This window comes from Labeo rohita, chromosome 8, assembly GCF_022985175.1.
Source record: "Labeo rohita strain BAU-BD-2019 chromosome 8, IGBB_LRoh.1.0, whole genome shotgun sequence".
NCBI lineage: Eukaryota > Metazoa > Chordata > Actinopteri > Cypriniformes > Cyprinidae > Labeo > Labeo rohita.
Genome location: NC_066876.1, coordinates 577,875 through 595,906, shown reverse-complemented (window position 1 = coordinate 595,906; position 18,032 = coordinate 577,875). Strand labels below are relative to the sequence as shown.

The window sequence follows — 18,032 nt, the reverse complement described above, 5'->3', positions numbered from 1 at the left end:
AGCGAAATACAAGAGTTTTTACAGTGGGCTGTGTTTACAATAATCTCACGTCATAAAAGCATTCTGACATCGCACAAGTTCTCTTCAGCACTCTTCTTCATGAGTGTTTGAATGTGCAGATAAAAACTAGATTAGAGTGCCATCTGCTGTTAAACTCTAAACTCAGAATTGATTCCAAAGAGAATCACGATGCATTCAGAAGATCTCAGAATCGATCCACGAATCGATGTATTGTCCCATCCCTACTGTTCATTCATCAGCTGAAAACAGCATAGACCGAAAGATTGATTGGGATTTAAGAATCTATATACTGGTTCATTCAAATGAAAAACTATTAAAATCAAGAAATCATTTTTTTGTTTGTTTGTTTTTTGTTTACCCAGCCTTTGTTGTTTTTAAACACTGCGCTATCAGTAATAATAGATTATGACAGATTTTTTACGACCCTGTATGTCAAAATGACGGACAATGTTAACGTTTAATGAACCTCTGGTCTGTATTTATACTAAAGGGAGTCTGACTCAGAAACTAAGCACACTAGGACAGAGCTGTTCAACTCCAGTCCAGTGTAAGACCATTGTCCTGCTGAGTTGAGCTGTAACCCTCAGCAAACAATCAAAGGTCGTGCAGTAGGAGCTCTGTGTACAATAATTAAAAACAACAAAAGTTTTATTTTTGCAGATACGCTTCTGATTTATCTGCACTTACGTAGTATATGCTGTTGTGCTATCTCACAATCTCACTTATCTATGCTGTTTTTATAAAGTGCCTCTTTTTCTCATTTGACAAAAAAGCAGTTAATCCATGTGAATGTTTGGTACATCATTATTTATTGTTGCACAGTGTATTAATTACACATTACAGTGAAAGAAATTCAGAAATTATATGTGCCTCTTATACAGAGCATGAAAAGACCACAAATTTATATAAAGTCAATAATGATCAAATTTATGTCTTCTGCAACTAGATTTAAGATTTAGTAACAGTGATTTATATAATAATAAATCATGGCACACATTTTGAATGAAATTCTATGTTGCTGTTTTTTTGTCTGTATGGGCCATCAGAGTAACACGGTAAACATCAGTCTCATCTCCTCTGACGGTCAGCAGAGCACGCGCTTGCACCACAGAGTTTGGCTGGAAGACAAAACAAAACACACACTTCTGACTGACACTGAGTGTGGATAAGGTGAGGTGAAACTTGCAAACTACACCAGGATTATTGTAAACCAGAATGCATTTCCAGTTCTATGAATAAGATTTATTTTACATGCACCCTGTGGCTGAAAACCATAACATAAGGCCCCAATCTATCAGATGGCCATATGGGCTCATCTAAGACAAATCAGATACTATAAGATGTTATAGTATACACTAGACACAACCACAACTTGAAGTATTGTTTCTTGCCTTTGCATGTGAAGGGGTCCCAGCATGAAACATGCACAAGGCACGACTAATGCAGTCTGAAGGCCTTGCTGCTTGGAGTGAACCAGAATTGTACTGTTATATGGGGCGAACAAAGTCTTTCGTTGTCAGAAATGACAGGACAGATTTCTGAGGGGGACTCTCTCTGGGGTGACTTGTTCCTTATACTGGCTAACAGGTGAGGAACAGGCAATCTGAGCTGAAGGCCAAGTGATTTTGACCTCAGGTCACTGTGCCTACGCAAGCGCTGGCCCAGCATGGAACATGCAAGACTGCTGTTTGCCATGCAGGTCTTCTCATCGACAACATTAACTGAGTCACCCATAAACCATACCTGCCATGGAACTGATCTGGATTCTTACTGCCTCTGAATGCCAGAGCCAGTGACGCTCCTAGACCACCAAACCAGCTCCTGTGTCTTTTGTTCTTCAGGATGTCTGTCAGGATGTCTTTGTTGGCCGTGCAGAACTGCCATGGCGTGGCATCCAGGTAAGACTTGTGATCTGTGCCCAAGTTGTCCTTCACCACAGTGGTAAAGTCAGACTAGCCAGGTTAGTCTAGCTTGCTAAAACTAGGCTGTTTTTCCAGGAACTCATTGAAGAGGTCTTTAAAGAAAGGCAATAGCCTGCGTTGGCAAGTGTTACCACTAGTCAAGAAATGCTTGTCTAACATAGACTCTTTTCTAGTTTGGCCACATTAGGACAGTCCAAGCTGAATGGTGAGACTCAGTATAAGGCATCAGTTAAACTACCAAACTCCTATTAATCTGACACGGTGGTAGTATGTCATTCAGATAGAAAGAAACCACACCGGTCTTTGACATAGCTCATCATGAGCGTAACAGACCAGCGGAACATGGTTAACAGAGAGAGACAGAGAGGGAAAATTCCTTCTATTCACTCTTCATAGCTTTGAACTCCACATTAGAACCCCAGTGCTCCACCTCGTATGGTGGGCTTCAGAAAATCGCTTATGGTCTTTTCGGGCAGGATAATGTGGCCTATGAACGACTGATATTATGGGGGAGGGGTCAAGCAACACAAGCAGGCAACACACAAACTTTGTGCAAGAGTTATGAAAGTAAAAGTAAAAAAATGATGGCTAACACTGACAGCACAAATTCTGTCCGAGATAACAAGAGATGAATCTATGCTGATAACGGTATATAACTGTCTTATTTATCCCCTTAATATTTCTATTCGACATCTTGCTGGGACAGTATAAATGATTGAAAATACTTAACGTCTTTAATTCCTCTCATCATTTGCAGCGTTTCTGCCATCCAATAATTGTCACACCCCTGGACTTTCTAGTTGGTTTCTCCCATCATCTCCCCTGCAGTTCTGTGTATTTTGGTTTCTCCCTCATTGTCAACACCTGTGTCTGTAATCAGTCTGTGTGTGTATATATAGCGTGTGTTTCCCCTCTTGCTTTGTTGGACGTTAATGTTACTACCCTGTTGGATTTATTAAATACCTTTCGTTTATTTACGTCGTTGTTCGTGTGCTTCGTCTGAGCGTGACAGAACGTCCAACCGAAACAGTTTTTTCGTGCTTTCCCCTCCGTTTTATTTTTCGTCATTTTTTCCACAGTCTTTTATTTCCGTTGTGTTTCCCCCATGGCTTCCCTACTCAGTCCTGAATTCATCCTCCTTCGGCTGAAGCAGGGGGATTTACCGCTCGAGGGATATACCATCATGTTCCAGGTAGTAGCTCACACCACCAGCTACCCGGACGATGCGCTCTGTGCGTTTTATAACGCCAGCCTCAACGCGTCATGCAGAGCGCCGTCGTCCGAGGACGGCCCTCGAGCGGATTTCGCCGCATTTGTGGAGTGGACACTGGCGAGAAACAAACCCTCGTTCCCCGCCTGCTCCTTGGAGAGTCTCGCTAGTGCCACTCCGGACCCAGAACCCAGCCAACCACCATTCCGAAACGCGGAGCACGAGCCCGAGCCCACCGCAGACGGATCCCACGCTACCAGCGCGACCCAGGAGCCATCGCCCATCGGAGCGACAGAGCGAGCGATCACCACGGAGCTGGAGGAATTTGCGTCTGACCAGGTGCAAGAGCCGGCCACAGAGCCTGCGACGGTGGACGTTCCTGATGGGCGTGAGGGTGCTGAGGACAGCACCGCCCACTGCACCACCGCTGAGGGTGAGCAACGCCTGGATCTGGGACAAATTTTTCTGGAACAAAATTTGACTAATGTCTTTGAAGATTTATATGAAGACATGCCCGCTCTCCTTCCACCATCTAAATTACCTGACTGCCTGGATTTCCCACCCACCCTCCCTCTGTCTATTGTTTCTGCGGCCTCAGTCCCGCCACTGCTGTCTCCTGGCAGCCCATCTGCTCACCCTCAGCCCACCATCTGTGCGGTGGGTTCGCCGCAGGTCTGCCAGTCTCCATCGGTGTCATGGCTGGAGGATCCCTCATCTTCGCCTCTGAGTCCTTGACTCCACCTCGGCCCTCCGACCCTGCGGCTCCACCCCGTCTCTCAGCTCCCTCGTCGGTCCACCAGCTCCACCGGGCTCCATCGTCCCTCTGGCTCCGCCCTGGTCAGTCGTTGCCCCACCTTCACCTCTGGACTCCACTCCTCTGGCTGCACCTCGTTGCTCTGTTCCTCCGGCTCTGTGGACCTCCTCCCTCCCGCGGGCACAGCCTCGGCCCTCTGTCGCTCCGGCTCCGCCGCGGACCTCCGGATCTCCGCCTCCGCCTCGGTCGCCAGAGCCTTGGGCTCTGCCTGGGCCCTCCGGATCCTCGGGGTCGTCCAGGATCATCGGCTCTCCGTCTCCGCCTCGGGCTCTACCACCACCTGCTCCGCCTCCGTCGGTCGGCCCCATGGAGTCGTTAGCCTTTCCTCCACCATGGCTCCTCCCTCCATCGGCTCCACCGTGGGGCTCCATCATGGCTGCGGTCTGGGTCTCACCTGGCTCCTCCTGCTCCAGCCCCCTCCTGTCTCCTCCTTGGCTCCTCCCTCCATCATCACCTCCATGGAATATCCCGTCATCACCCTGGACTCCATCTTTTGCCCTCCTTCCGGGAGTCCGTCCTCCACCGAAGCCCCCTCCTAAGACTTTGTACATCTTGTTGTCCCTGTTTGTCGGCGCGAGGACGCGCCTTCCGGGAGGGGGAGGTAATGTCACACCCCTGGACTTTCTAGTTGGTTTCTCCCATCATCTCCCCTGCAGTTCTGTGTATTTTGGTTTCTCCCTCATTGTCAACACCTGTGTCTGTAATCAGTCTGTGTGTGTGTGTATATATAGCGTGTGTTTCCCCTCTTGCTTTGTTGGACGTTAATGTTACTACCCTGTGTTCCTGTGTCTCCTGTGTTCCCTGTTGGATTTATTAAATACCTTTCGTTTATTTACGTTGTTCGTGTGCTTCGTCTGAGCGTGACAATCGCAGTAAGTTTTATCAGAAATGAAGTATCAGCTTTCAAATTATGTCAATTCTATCACAAAATACAATTTATAAATGTGTTTTTTTTTTTTTTTTTTTTTTTTTTTTTTTTTAGCCACAGAAAGACATCAGTAGGCTAAAATGCACAATTGTCACACAAATTCACATTTACCTCAGGAAAGACATTCATTGTACATAAACTCGGTAGTCAGCTAGAAATAAATAACTCTAGAGGGTAGCATTGTATTACATTCATTATATTTTACTTAAGCTGTCACCTTTATTTTTAGTGTTAGTCTAAAGAAATATGTCATGGGGAATGTGCAGGGAGACCTCAGATACAAAAACACGGAAATATTTACTTAATGAAATTACGTCAGTGGCTTCACTTGTTATGATGTCTTGAGCAATTCAGTTTTATATTAGTAGTTGCAGCCATTGCAGTGTGGATGTCGTCTCAGCTGTCACTGCAAGAGAATGTGTTGGTGTGCACGCGATCGTCTACGCTTTTAGCTGGTGCAACAGGTGTAAATATTTATTGTAAAGATGGACGTTACAAAGCCCAGCGTAGGGCTTACACCCAGCTCTCTTACGTCTAGCTGGTGCAGCTGGCCCCAGGTGTCCCCATAGCATCAAGTACCGATACAGCGTTGAGTGAACCTATGAAAGGGACTGACACTACTGTGTTGTTTGACTGTACAGGCCCAACAGAATGTGCAGACTTTTCTACGGAATCTGGAGAGTGAATATTTCAGAAATGGAGCTGAGATACTGCACTCTAATTAAGCAGCTAAAAGCATAATTAAAAGACAAAAAACAAACAAACATGCAAACATTTCCTTGCTGCAGAGTTCTGTGGTTGTAAATTCTGTGTGGGCCTGTTTAGAAAGCTATGTGGTATTCTGTGGAACCATCTAAGATTCCAGTACTCACAGCGAGACCACTAGGTGGCATCCAGGTGATGGTGATGGGACATCTGTGTCCTGCATCCACACTTCCTTGCATTGGTGCCACTTTGAAGCCCTGCTGCTCAACAGGTGAGATATTCTCCCAGATAAACTCAACCGTCTGAGAACAGAGAGTAGAAGAGATGATCAAATCCCTGATCTGAGATAATCATCTCAGCATGAACCAGTTCAACTTCAGTTGAAACGTCTTCAAATAATACTGTGTTGAACTGTTTGTTTACTTTTTTTGTGGTTGGTTTTGTGCTGTAGACACATCCAACGTGAAGTCTGCGTGTGGCTACGATTGCTCTGCCCTCTTGATATTCACTCCTGAGCGTCAGCAGCAAACTCTTTCTCTCTACATATGTGCAAGTTTGTGACACAGTGACAAAGACAGAAATCAGGGATAACAAGCAGTTAAAAAAATGCATTTAATACATTGCTCTGTTTCAAATTCTAGTTTAGGGGTGGTGAATGTCAGTCCTGGAGAGCCACAGCCCTGCAGAGTTTTGTTTCAAACCTAATCAAACACACCTGAACAATCTAATCCAGGTCAGAAGGGTTACTGGAAAGCTACAGGCAGGTGAGTTTTAATTAGGGTTGGTGCTGAACTCTGCAGGGCTGCTGCTCTCCAGGACTGGAGTTCGCCACCCCTGTTCTAGTTAAACCAATGCTGTGAGTTTGGGCAGGACTACCTGAATGGTTAAATAATGCCAGAAGGCAGGAGTGTTCAAGGAATCTCTTTAAAAAGAGTGCCCACTGGTGCAGAAATTAGTCTCAGCCTGACATGCGAACAACATGCACAGGTTTATAATCACTCTGCCAATCTTTATTATTGTGTTATCAGCAGTGTTGGGGAGTAACTAGTTACATGTAACGGAATTACGTAATTTAATTACAAAATAAATGTAATTGTATTAAGTTACAGTTACTGAGAAAAAATGTGTAATTAAATTAGTTACTTTTGAAACATGTTAATGATTACAAAGGGGGTTACATCTGAATTTTTTCACACACATACAGATTTTATTGACTTTTTTCTTAAGTTGCATTGACGGTTCTAAAATGAGACACCAATGTTTCAGGAGTTCAGGACACAGAATAGGACACATGCTTATTTGACTAACTGTTTTATTTCCTATTTGGGTTTATGCATTTAATTTATTTTTTATGATTAATTGTTTTTTCCAAGGCATTGTTAGATGCCAGTGTTTTCTGTCATAACTATGCAAACATTTGATTTCAAAACCAGTATCATAGCTATTAAACTATTTCTTGTTATGATTTTAAATCTGTATTTAACCTCAGAACGATCTCAAAGTAAATAAGATATTAAGTCTGAATTTGTGGTGTCTGTGTTTTAAATTAATTATTACATGGCTCTGTGGAATGCTTGATTCTGGTTGGTCAGTCGTGACATTCCAGGGTGTGTTATTCCCCGATAACAACTGGTAAAAGCTAATAACACACACTCATCCAGGCAACTTAAGTCGGCGCTATACGCTTGATAGTTTTTCTTGGTGGAAGCTTTTGCGTTTGATTAATCTCAGTTCAATATTATGTGTACAATTTCTTAATTCTGTCATCCTGGTATCGTGGACTCGCTCTATTTCATACAAACGCAGCTGCTGACATTTTGTTCTGTACACTTTAATGGATTATAAGATAACTAACAAGCTAGTAATGTAAGTACTAGTATTTATTATTCATGTGGTGATAATGTCAAGTGATGAAGGATTTTGAAAGTCTGACAGTAATCAGTGTTGAGTGCTACTGTAAGGTTAACTCTGCCTGGTTTAAATGTTTCAAAATGATTAACAGTTGAAAATATTAGAAATTTTTGAAAAGTAATCAAAAAGTAATCAAAAGTAATGTTACATTAATAAAGTAATTGTTACACTACTTATTACATTTTAAATAGAGTAACTTGCAATCTGTAACCTATTACATTTCCAAAGTAACCTTCCCAACACTGGTGATCAAGCATTTCAGATAAACTTGACCCAGACAGTACACAAAAACTAACTGTGGTTGGTCGCTCCACATATCTGTCAGACTTCTTCTGGGATAAAATAAGTTACAATGTGAACCAGACTTTGTACCATTATTCAAAAGTCTGACAACATGACACCAAGCATGTTGTCATGAAAGTACACATGGTTTTGTAAGTTAAAGCTGCAAGTTAAAGCTGTCTGTAACTTGTGGCACTGTAGCGGTTAATAAACAGAACTGCATGCAACTTGCTGCAGAACATTGTAGCTGGAGTTACTTCTCTCTGTTTATGTCTATGACGGGTCACGCAGATACTGGGCTACTCCGCAGCGGTTTCTACCAGAACCAATCTAAAATAGTCCCAATATAAAAACTTATTATATATGTAGTGATTCAGGATAAGCCAAAAACACCGTTTAAAAAATGGATTCATGATGTACTCACTTATCATATAATTTTTGTAAATTATGAATAAAAAAGTTACAGACTGCAGCTTTAAGCATATTAAATGTAGATTGATGGGTTGCAGAGGAAAACAGAACCATAGTATGACTATGTCAATAAATAAAAACAAACAAACAGAACGACTACCTTCATGTTTTATGAGTCCTGATGTGTAAATATGAGATGGAATGAGTGATTCAGAACAGACATCTACTGGATCCCCACCACAGACAAACATATTGTGTTGACATGAAGAACCTCGGAGCTCCAGCGTACACACCGTTTGCTATCAGCACATTTACAACAAAAAAACGAATTTATGCTCGGAAAGCACTGTCAAAACATCAGAACTGCTCTGTATGACGCACACTACACAACTAAACAGACTTTAAGGCTACGTCTACACTAAGCTGGATACATTTGAAAAAGGATTTTTCTCTACGTTTTGGCCACTGCGAAAACTAAGCTTTTAGGGGACACTCTCTTTAATTGAAGAAATTTGAAAATACAGTTTTTGCATTATATTGTGGAATTGTGTGAAAACTGACATATTTGAAAACAGTGAAGCATGTTAGGTCATTTAAATCATGTTGCACTGATAGATCAGTTTATACCGGTTATGTGCTAACCACTTCTACAGTGTAACTAAAGTGCTAGTTTGTATAAGCTTCATACCACATTCTTGCAAAAATTGACTCGGAATTCGCTCATTCCTGTGGTTTTAGATCACACATGGAATGCTGACTGAGCAGATGCACCAGTAAGTGGTGAGATATTTTGCTAATAAAATGACTGTGCCAAAAAATAGCTTAAGAACCTTATTATGATACCGTATACTATTTGAACTGAACTGAGCTGGATGATGACTGCCTTTAACTGGAAACTGAGTGTTTACTGTTGCCCTTTTGCATTATTGATGCACTATTTCCTATGTAATACTGTACAGCCGCTTTGTCACAATTCTGTATTGTTAAAAGCAGTATATAAATAAAGCTCAATGAGCTTTCTTACGTTTAACACATGAGCACCAAGAGATTGCTTTTTGAAATGAAAACACCGTTTTTAAATGTATCCAGATTCATGATTATATTGTTAACAAGTAGGGAAATGAATACCTGCCACTAGCCAAATGTGCATATTTTTGTATTAAATGCTGTTATTTAGTAACACAGTAAAAAGTTTTTGCTGTGATGTATTTCTTATTTGTATATACAGTATATATATATAGATGAACACGTCTAACTTTGTTCATGAGTAGCACTCTGAGAACATCTCTGTAATGGAGACTCTCATGATCAGGATGGAAGGTCACGGTAATGTCAACAGCACCAGCCGAAGTAATAGCTCCACCTGATGGTGAAACACGGAACACACTCATCCCACTGTAGTTCTGAGTACCTGAAAGAATGGATGTATGATAATATTAACTGGTGATTTTGTACTTTAGGCAGAATTGTCATGTGCCAGTAAATGAGCATGTTCTGATTATGTTACAGGGAAAGTTCACTCAAAAATGAAAATTCTGTCATTAATTACTCAAATGTGTATGGTGCTGTTGATGGAGGAGCTGGCATTCTGAAGTAGAACCTGAATGTGCTGCGCCTTGTTTACAAGCAGAAGACGACGCACATTGTACATAAATCAACCTTCGTAAACATCTCTGAAGATTCCAACAAAGAATTTTTTGGCCAGCCTTAGTATGTGAACCAAAATACAGATGATGATCTGAGAGATAGATGTTCTATTTAGATGGCTATTTTATTGATGTCCTTATTACATTTCTGGGCCTTGAACTTTGTAATGTGAAGTCGACCACTTGAATTTGTCACAAGTGGGATTTATAAAAACTTTGTGATAGCATGCAATGGCACCATGAGACCAGCTATGACATTATTTTTTTATTGTGCCGTGCTCCCCGTCTGTGTAATTGGTAAACCCGTATTTATTATGCATAGTACAATCAGATGACTGACTTTTAAATCAATTCCAGTAAATCAATTCCAGTTCGAACATATAAGGCTGAACACCACTGAGAGTTTCTGACATTTTCAGTATCTGAGACTGTCCTATTTCGTTTTTTCTGCCTCTTCTGAAAAGGGGAGCACCAGCTCATTTGCATGTAAAGGACAAACACAAAAGTTTTGGCTCATACCCTAAAGGTGGCAATTTTAACAAGCTATAAAAAAATATCTGTGGGATATTTTGAGCTAAAACTTCACATATACACTCTGGAGACATCAGAGACTTATTTTACATCTTGTAAAAAGGGGCATAATAGGTCACTTTTAATAAAAAAAATATCTTGATTTGTGTTCCGAAGATGAACGAAGGTCTTACGGGTTCAGAATGACATGAGGGAGGATAATTGTTGTTAGAAGTTCTCAGAAAGTGTAATCATTTATTCATGAGCCTTCCTTGCTGAAAAAAATAATAGAAACCATCACAGAAATTCTAATCGTTTCACCAATACAAATACCATTACAAACATTACAAATGATCACATTTTAACCATTAAAAAATAGTTTCCTGTAGTGTGTTTTGGGACATATTCCATTAGGATTTAGTGGTTTTAACAAGCCACCAATAGAAGGTGACCAATTACCAGTAGAGACCAATAGGAACCATTACAGTCTCTATTAAAACCAGAACAATTCCCATTATAACCAGTAAAACCACTGCAAAATTCTGTGATGGTTTTTATTACTCTTTTTAGCAGGATTATGTTGCTCCAAATACATATGATGTCAATGATAGCAAACACCACTACTGCTTTTGTTTTGCTAAAGATTTAATTTTTGTGCTGCACAAAGTTATAAAGGTTCATTAAAAATAATACAGAATTTTGGGTGAGACTTTCTCTAAAAGGCACATTCTCATGTTCAAAATCTCCAGTCACATGCTTGTATTCCACAAGAGAGCAGACCACAGCGTGTGTGCCTGTAACTTACCCACATGTACTGTGGAGTCCATGACAGCCAGTATCTGGTCGTTCCGTTCTGTAAGACAGTGGCTTTCTAACAGCACACTGAACTGCACATCCAGCGAGGACATGTTCTGCAACTAAACAGAGCCGAGAGAGAATCCATCAGTTCATTACCAAATTTATATAAGCAATCCATATCTTACATATCTATACACTACTGCTCCAAAGTTCAGTACATTTTTTAAATGTTCACCAAGGCTGCATTTATTTCTGCATTTCAGTTGTGTGGCTGTCACTCCAATCTTCAGTGTCACATGGTGACAATGTAATTCTAGTGTGAAAACGCACAAGTGTAAACACAGTCAATCCTGGAGCAAGACCGGGGCCAGTTGCATAAACTCTGTGTTAAGACAGAGGCTGTTTACACTAGTGTGTTTTCATTTTAAAACGCATAACGTTTGCAACGGTTACGCCTGTCGTTTACACTACTCTGGCGTTTTCTGTCTTCAGTCTGCCCTGGATTCATCACCTATCTTGGATAACCGTTGTCTTGCCGTTTCAGACTCTGTTCGCTCCTCATTGGACTACTGTCTGTCAGTCTGGATTACCCGTTTTCCTCGCCCTTTGGATTATGACCCTCGCCTGTCCCTGGATTACTCTTGTGTCTTTCCCTGTTTGTAAATCTGTTTGCCAGTGTTCGACCCATGCCCGTGTATGACCATGTCTATGTCTCAGTTCAATAAAATCTTGCAGATGGATCCGCCTGCTTCATGTCTCGTTCGTGCTGTAAAATATATATTACCGGTATATATATATATTATATTACCTAGCTTACTAACTTTTAAGACTAGTCTTAACCTTTTATGCAACCGGCTCCAGCTGATACAATAAAGACACAAGACTTTAGACAGGTTAGCTTACTTATTCATTTAGCAGATGCTTGATGACTTACAGTACATACAGTCCTAGAGTTGGCTCAATAGTGACTAGATATTTTACAGGCCTGCTACTGTACCTGTAATACATACTTCAGGGGCAATACAATGAGGAACCATTACGATAAACATGAAATAACTTGTAAAACTGCACAGAATCACAGTCAACAGAATTATACTTTGGTGACAGTGACCTCTAGTGTTGAACTGCAGCATGAATTTGACACTATTCATCCCATTGTGGCTCATTTTGCACTGTTAGAAAAATGTGAAAAATTGTACCTTCAGTGGTACAACAGCGGGCAGTTTTGAATAAAAAGGACATCTTATCTACCCCTAAAAGTTGCATATTTATACCTTAGAGTAGCACCTTAGGGTACTACTATGAATCTTTTACAGGTACAATGTCCTTACAATGTACAGTGTAAGATACAAGATGTCACTGTGCCATTTTTGCAAATATTTTCTGAGGAGTATAATTTGATAACTGTTTTTACATAATGCATTGTCTGTCAAAAGTAAAGGCATCTGCTATTTTCTCAGTCAGTGTTTTGAATGTGACATCAGTGCACAAAGATATGGCAATGTACTGTAGAGTCATTACCCTGAACACTTGTGAGGCGCTCTCGTTCACAGGAACATAGTCAAAGTTGATGTGTCCTTCATTTGAGCAGGTGATGATGGGATTTACAGCTTCACCACACAATGTGAGCTCCAGAGACATCTGTCTGCAGCTCACCTCCAGAGTTTCATAATACTGACAAAACAAAAATGATTTTATAATATGAATACTAGCATCAGCTCAAAGACAGTTTTGGGGAAATACAGATCTTGGAGTGTTTTCTGGTGTTTCTCTGAATCTCACAAAACCTGTAGAGAAAATGCCTGGGTCATATTTAAACCCAAATAAAGACAGTTTGTATTACAATAATGAGAATAATGGGTAAAAAGATATATATTTTGAGGGGGAACAAAAGATATTTAGGGGGCGTTTACACATTGTTTTCAACTAAATCTGAAAAACCTTTTATGAGTTTTGGTCCTTAATTTACACAACAGCAGTGTTTTGGGGACCTGAAAATGCAAACTTTTGAAAACAGGTTTTCTATGTGCAAAATTCCAAAAAAGCAAGGAATAAATTTTTCAGTTTTTAGTACACTGTTGTCATATAAACATACCCTCAACTGTGAAGTCAAAATTTGGGGTAAAATAGGCATTAAAGCAATTCTTCTTGTAGATTTTGTGAGATTCAGCCAATTGTGTAAAGAAATAGTTCTCCTAAAAATAAAAATTTATCCTCAGGCCATGTAGATCAGTTTGTTTCTTCATTAAAACAAATTTGAATAAGTTTAGCATTACATCACTTGTTCACCAACAGATACTCTGCAGTAAATGGGTGCCATCAGAATGAGAGCCCAAACAACTGATCAAAACATCATAATTTAAAGTGATTCCCCACGACCCCAATCCATCAATTTAAGTATTCTGAATCAAAAAGCTGTGTGTTTTAAATACAGGTCTATAAGATTAGCCGCAAGAATGACTGTGTGCAAACCTTTTCATTGCTTTTTCACTTCACATCTTTAGTCAATTCTGACAGTAAAAAGTACTGTAATTCCAGAAAAGGGGTTTGCACTGGTGCAAACTGGCCCAAAATGTCTTAATGCTTTTTTTATTAATTACCAACATGCAGCTTTTTTGCTTCATAAGACATTAACCGACGGACTGGAGCCATGTGAATTATAGTTTAATCAGGGGATGTAAGGCAAGTGATGTAATGATAAAATTCTCCAAATCTGTTCCAGTGATGAAAAACTCTCATCTAGGTCTTAGATGAGTGTTCTGCAAATTTCATTTTTGGGTAAACTTTTCCTGTAAATACAGCACGTTTAATTGTTATAGTTAAACCTATTTTCTCTGTAGCTATTAATATTCTATTTAATAAATAAATAATTAATCAAGCATCTACATTAAGTGTCTATTTTACAATCAGCTGGTGCAGCAGGGCCTTAAATTTAGATACTGAGAATAATATGAAACACTTTTTTTGCTATCATCTGTGCGTGAGTGGCAGTAGCTATCTAACAGTGAAGCGGGGCAGCAGTGCTTACCTTCTTGGGTAGAGAGGGTGTAAATGCGATCAGGAGCGTGTGTGTATCTTCAGGACCGATGGAACGCATGGCATTCAGCACAGAAAACGGCCCAGTCATATCCAGCAGTGATGACGTCAGCTAAAATCAGGTTAAGGCTGATATTGGTCAAAGGCTTGTTTTTTTAAACAGTGAAGTCTACAGGTTAACAGCAGAAATGTGATGCTTGTAAAAACGTGTTATTTGAGCTGTACATTTGCTTGAATTATCATTTTTTAAATGGGACTGCGTACTGTATTGTGTGAAAATTGTTTTCCACACTTTTAAGGCTTATTGCCTTTTTTTATTGCCTATTGCCTAAACCATTTATTGCCTTTGTTTTTAAAACTGAGGATGTGTTCAAACTATTTTCTTTTATAATCAACATCATGCCACAAATGTTGTTGATAAAGTTTAACTTGGAACTTAGAACATACATACCATATATCATTACACAATAATACCTACCAGATAATTACTTAAATTTAGCATGAAATGAAAACTGTGACATATTTCCTTTCTTATTTGACATACAGTATGTCAGAGTGAAATAGCTTATTGAATAAGAAAAAACGTGGGGCATATTAATGTCTTTGATTGAAAAACTACAAGGGCACAAATCAACAAATATATAATGATGTGCATGGATAAATTATAATAAACATAGCAACATTCTATAAAGGAATGGTCATATCATGGTGACTTTGATATATTTTCATATTTACCTGTAGCAGATCTAGACTGGTGGAGCTAGGGGAGGTATAGAGTTTCTGCAAGACTTGATTACAACAAACATTGACCCAAACTATTTAAATGCAAGCTCAATGTCTGCAGATGGCAGCCACAAGCTGCAGCGTAAGAAGATGAACATTACAAGCTAGTATATGTGCATGCTTCTGTTAGAATGCATAATGTCATGAAACGGTGATAAGGTCATGTAGAGTACAGGATAGTAAAAAATAGAGTAAAGGATTGCAAAAGATACCTTTACAGTCTCTGAAGAAATGTTCTGGATTATCACCTTTTTCAACACTTTCTGACCTACAAGGATAAAACAATTGCAAGTGAACTGGAAAAATAAAAGCGGAAACAGCAACTACAGTTGAGCAGATAGTCAAATTTGTATTACCTACTGCCACCTGATTAAAGTGGATGGTGTTGTGTCCACTGTCAGAGATGAGCAGTAAAGCTGGTCTGATGGCTGGGCAGCGTAACTCCAGATAGAGCGTCTCATGTGGGCTGCACAACACGTTTGAGTTCAGTGAGAACTGGGCTGTAACAATGCTGCAACATTGCATTTTTTGTCTGTTTCACAGAAACTGTCATTATTTAAAACTTAATTTCAATGATCTAATTTTAAAGGCTCACTCAGTATTTTTTTTCCTTTTAAAAAGTTTTACTCCTAAATAAGCGAACAATATTTTTGTGAAATATATTTGTAATGATAATTACTCATATCATGTAAAGATTCTCATGAACAGAAGTAAACTGGACATGTAATCTCTGTAGATTACATGTAGTGCTACGTCTGAGACTAAATTTTACGCCTAGACAAGGTAGGTGTAAAGTGAAAAGTCACGATTTGCTCGGACATGATTCATTTTTACTTAATTATTGCAGATGCCAACTGTAATGTTTATGGTGTTTTTGGGCAGGATAATGTGGCCTATAAACAACTGATATTATGGGGGAGGAGTCAAGCAACACAAACTTTGCACAAGAGTTATGAAAGTAAGTAGTGAAAGTAAAAAAACAAACAAACAATGGCTAACACTGCATTAACGGCACATATTCTCTCAGAGACAACGAGAGACGAATCTACTTTACCATATCCTGATAATGGTATATAACTGTCTTAAATTATTCCCTTAATATTTCTATTTGACATCTTGCTTGGACAATATAAATGCTTGGAAATACTTAACGTAGGCTAAAATGCACAATTGTCACGTAAAGTTACATTTACCTAAGGATCATTGTACATAAACTCGATTGTCAGCTTGAAAAAATAGAGAGAAGCACTGTATTACAATTATTTTATTTTACTTAACCTGTCGCCTTTATTCTTAGTGTTAGTCTAAGGAAAACTGTCATGTGAAAACGCGGACTTGTTAGAAAATGTAATTACTCATTGAAATTATTTTGCGTTGGCTTTACATGTTCTGATGTCCTGAGCAATTCAGTTCTATATTAGTAGTTGCAGCAATTGCAGTGTGGATGTCGTCTCAGTTATCACTGCGGGAGAATGTGTTTGCATGGACGCGCATCTTCTACACCGGGCGTAGTTGCGCCTGATTGTAGTTTTAGCTGGTGCAACAGGTGTAAATATTTATTGTAAAGTTGGACGTTAAAAAAGCCCAGCGTAGGGCTTACACCCAGCTTTTTTATGTCTAGCTGGTGCAACCTGTCCCTGGGCCGCAAGAGCTATGTGACTGACTCTACAGTCACAAGAACATTATGTCATGACAAAACTAACTGGCTGATTGACAACACTGATCATATGAACAGTATCAAAGCTTCGATAGTGAAGTCAGCAGACAGGAATAAATCCATTCTACACTTTTAAGAGCCTTCACAAAAGAATCACACACCAAACCATCTACAACTAAATTACAGCTAAATTCTCTTCAACCCGGAGCATCCTTTAATTATAAAAAAGCCATGTGGGCTGAAAAGGGATTCTTCTATGAATCTGACACCTCTGTGTGCAGATTTGGGAGAAAAGGAAGGCTCACCAGAACAGGGCATTTATGACCCAACATGAATTGCTCATGTCCATGACCACAAATGATTTCCCATTGTGGACCCAAACAGCCTAAATCTGGCATTAGCGCAAATCATAGGCTCCACAGGGGTTATGGCAGGAGGAGGAGGCAGACCTAGATAAATTGTTCACCTCAACTATCCCATTCATTAGAACTAGATGCTTGACTCGAGAAAACAATCAAGCGGGAGTGAAGCTTCCTGACCTAGAACCGGTTACTATAAGCAAATCCAGCACCCTAGAGTCCTGAAAGCACATGCTCCACACCCAGACAAACAACACACAGGTTGTGTCCATAGCCAGCCATTATAAACACATTATTTCACTCAGCATATACATAAGCAGCTTTCTGAAGACAACAAAGTTGATGTTGTGTAATGAAGGCACCCTTTCATATCCTATGGTGCTCCACATGACATCACAGGGGCAATTATTTATATAAATATATGTTACATAACCTTCTTTAATGAATGCATTAAGGTTTTATCTCACTGAGTTTACAAAAGGTCACTTTTATGAATTCATAGGTTTTGGCTGAAAATCTAACGATACACTTTTTATAGCACTACATCATAAAACACACTTGGTGAACCTTAAACTTCTTCATGAACATTTGAAGAGGTTTTGAAGGAAAAACATGCTTTGTTTTATGTATCAGTCCATCTTTAAATCTTATTCTCATGTCACCTGTATCTGGGCTCCTCTGATGTCTCCAGCACTATGTCTGATGAAGAGGTGAAGCAGGATATAACATAGTGAACGTGGCGTTCAGTAAAAGAGCGCAAAAGTGAAGCCTTTACAGCCAAATATTCAAAAGAGCTGTGAAGAAACAATATAAATATAACCATATTTTCAACTGTCCCCTGAAAAGTGTGCCAATATCATAAACACAGACTGTTTGACTTGCATACCCTGCTTGAATATCTGCTGGGTTTGGGGAAGGGATGGGGCTGCCATTTGCAGGCATTACTTTGCTGCCGTGATCTTTTACCAAAAGCAATGCAGCCTCCATTTTACTCTGTAAATGAACAAAGATAGCAGGGAAATTAAAACACTTGTTAATG

At 39.8% G+C, this 18,032-nt stretch overlaps 1 protein-coding gene across 1 annotated transcript in view; it reads right to left on the bottom strand.

Moving 5' to 3' along the window:
• Positions 1-821: 821 nt before the first annotated feature.
• Positions 822-18,032, bottom strand: part of cfap74 (cilia and flagella associated protein 74) — an 81,725-nt gene continuing 64,514 nt past the window's right edge. The window contains exons 27-38 of the mRNA XM_051117509.1: positions 17,880-17,986; positions 17,656-17,787; positions 15,334-15,443; positions 15,190-15,245; positions 14,187-14,306; positions 12,680-12,832; positions 11,166-11,277; positions 9,461-9,615; positions 8,365-8,503; positions 6,024-6,139; positions 5,768-5,902; positions 822-1,139 (exon numbers count right to left, since the gene is read on the bottom strand). Of these exons, the coding sequence (XP_050973466.1) occupies positions 1,032-1,139; positions 5,768-5,902; positions 6,024-6,139; positions 8,365-8,503; positions 9,461-9,615; positions 11,166-11,277; positions 12,680-12,832; positions 14,187-14,306; positions 15,190-15,245; positions 15,334-15,443; positions 17,656-17,787; positions 17,880-17,986 (1,443 nt within the window). The 3' untranslated portion in view covers positions 822-1,031. The remainder of the gene's footprint in view (positions 1,140-5,767; positions 5,903-6,023; positions 6,140-8,364; positions 8,504-9,460; positions 9,616-11,165; positions 11,278-12,679; positions 12,833-14,186; positions 14,307-15,189; positions 15,246-15,333; positions 15,444-17,655; positions 17,788-17,879; positions 17,987-18,032) is intronic.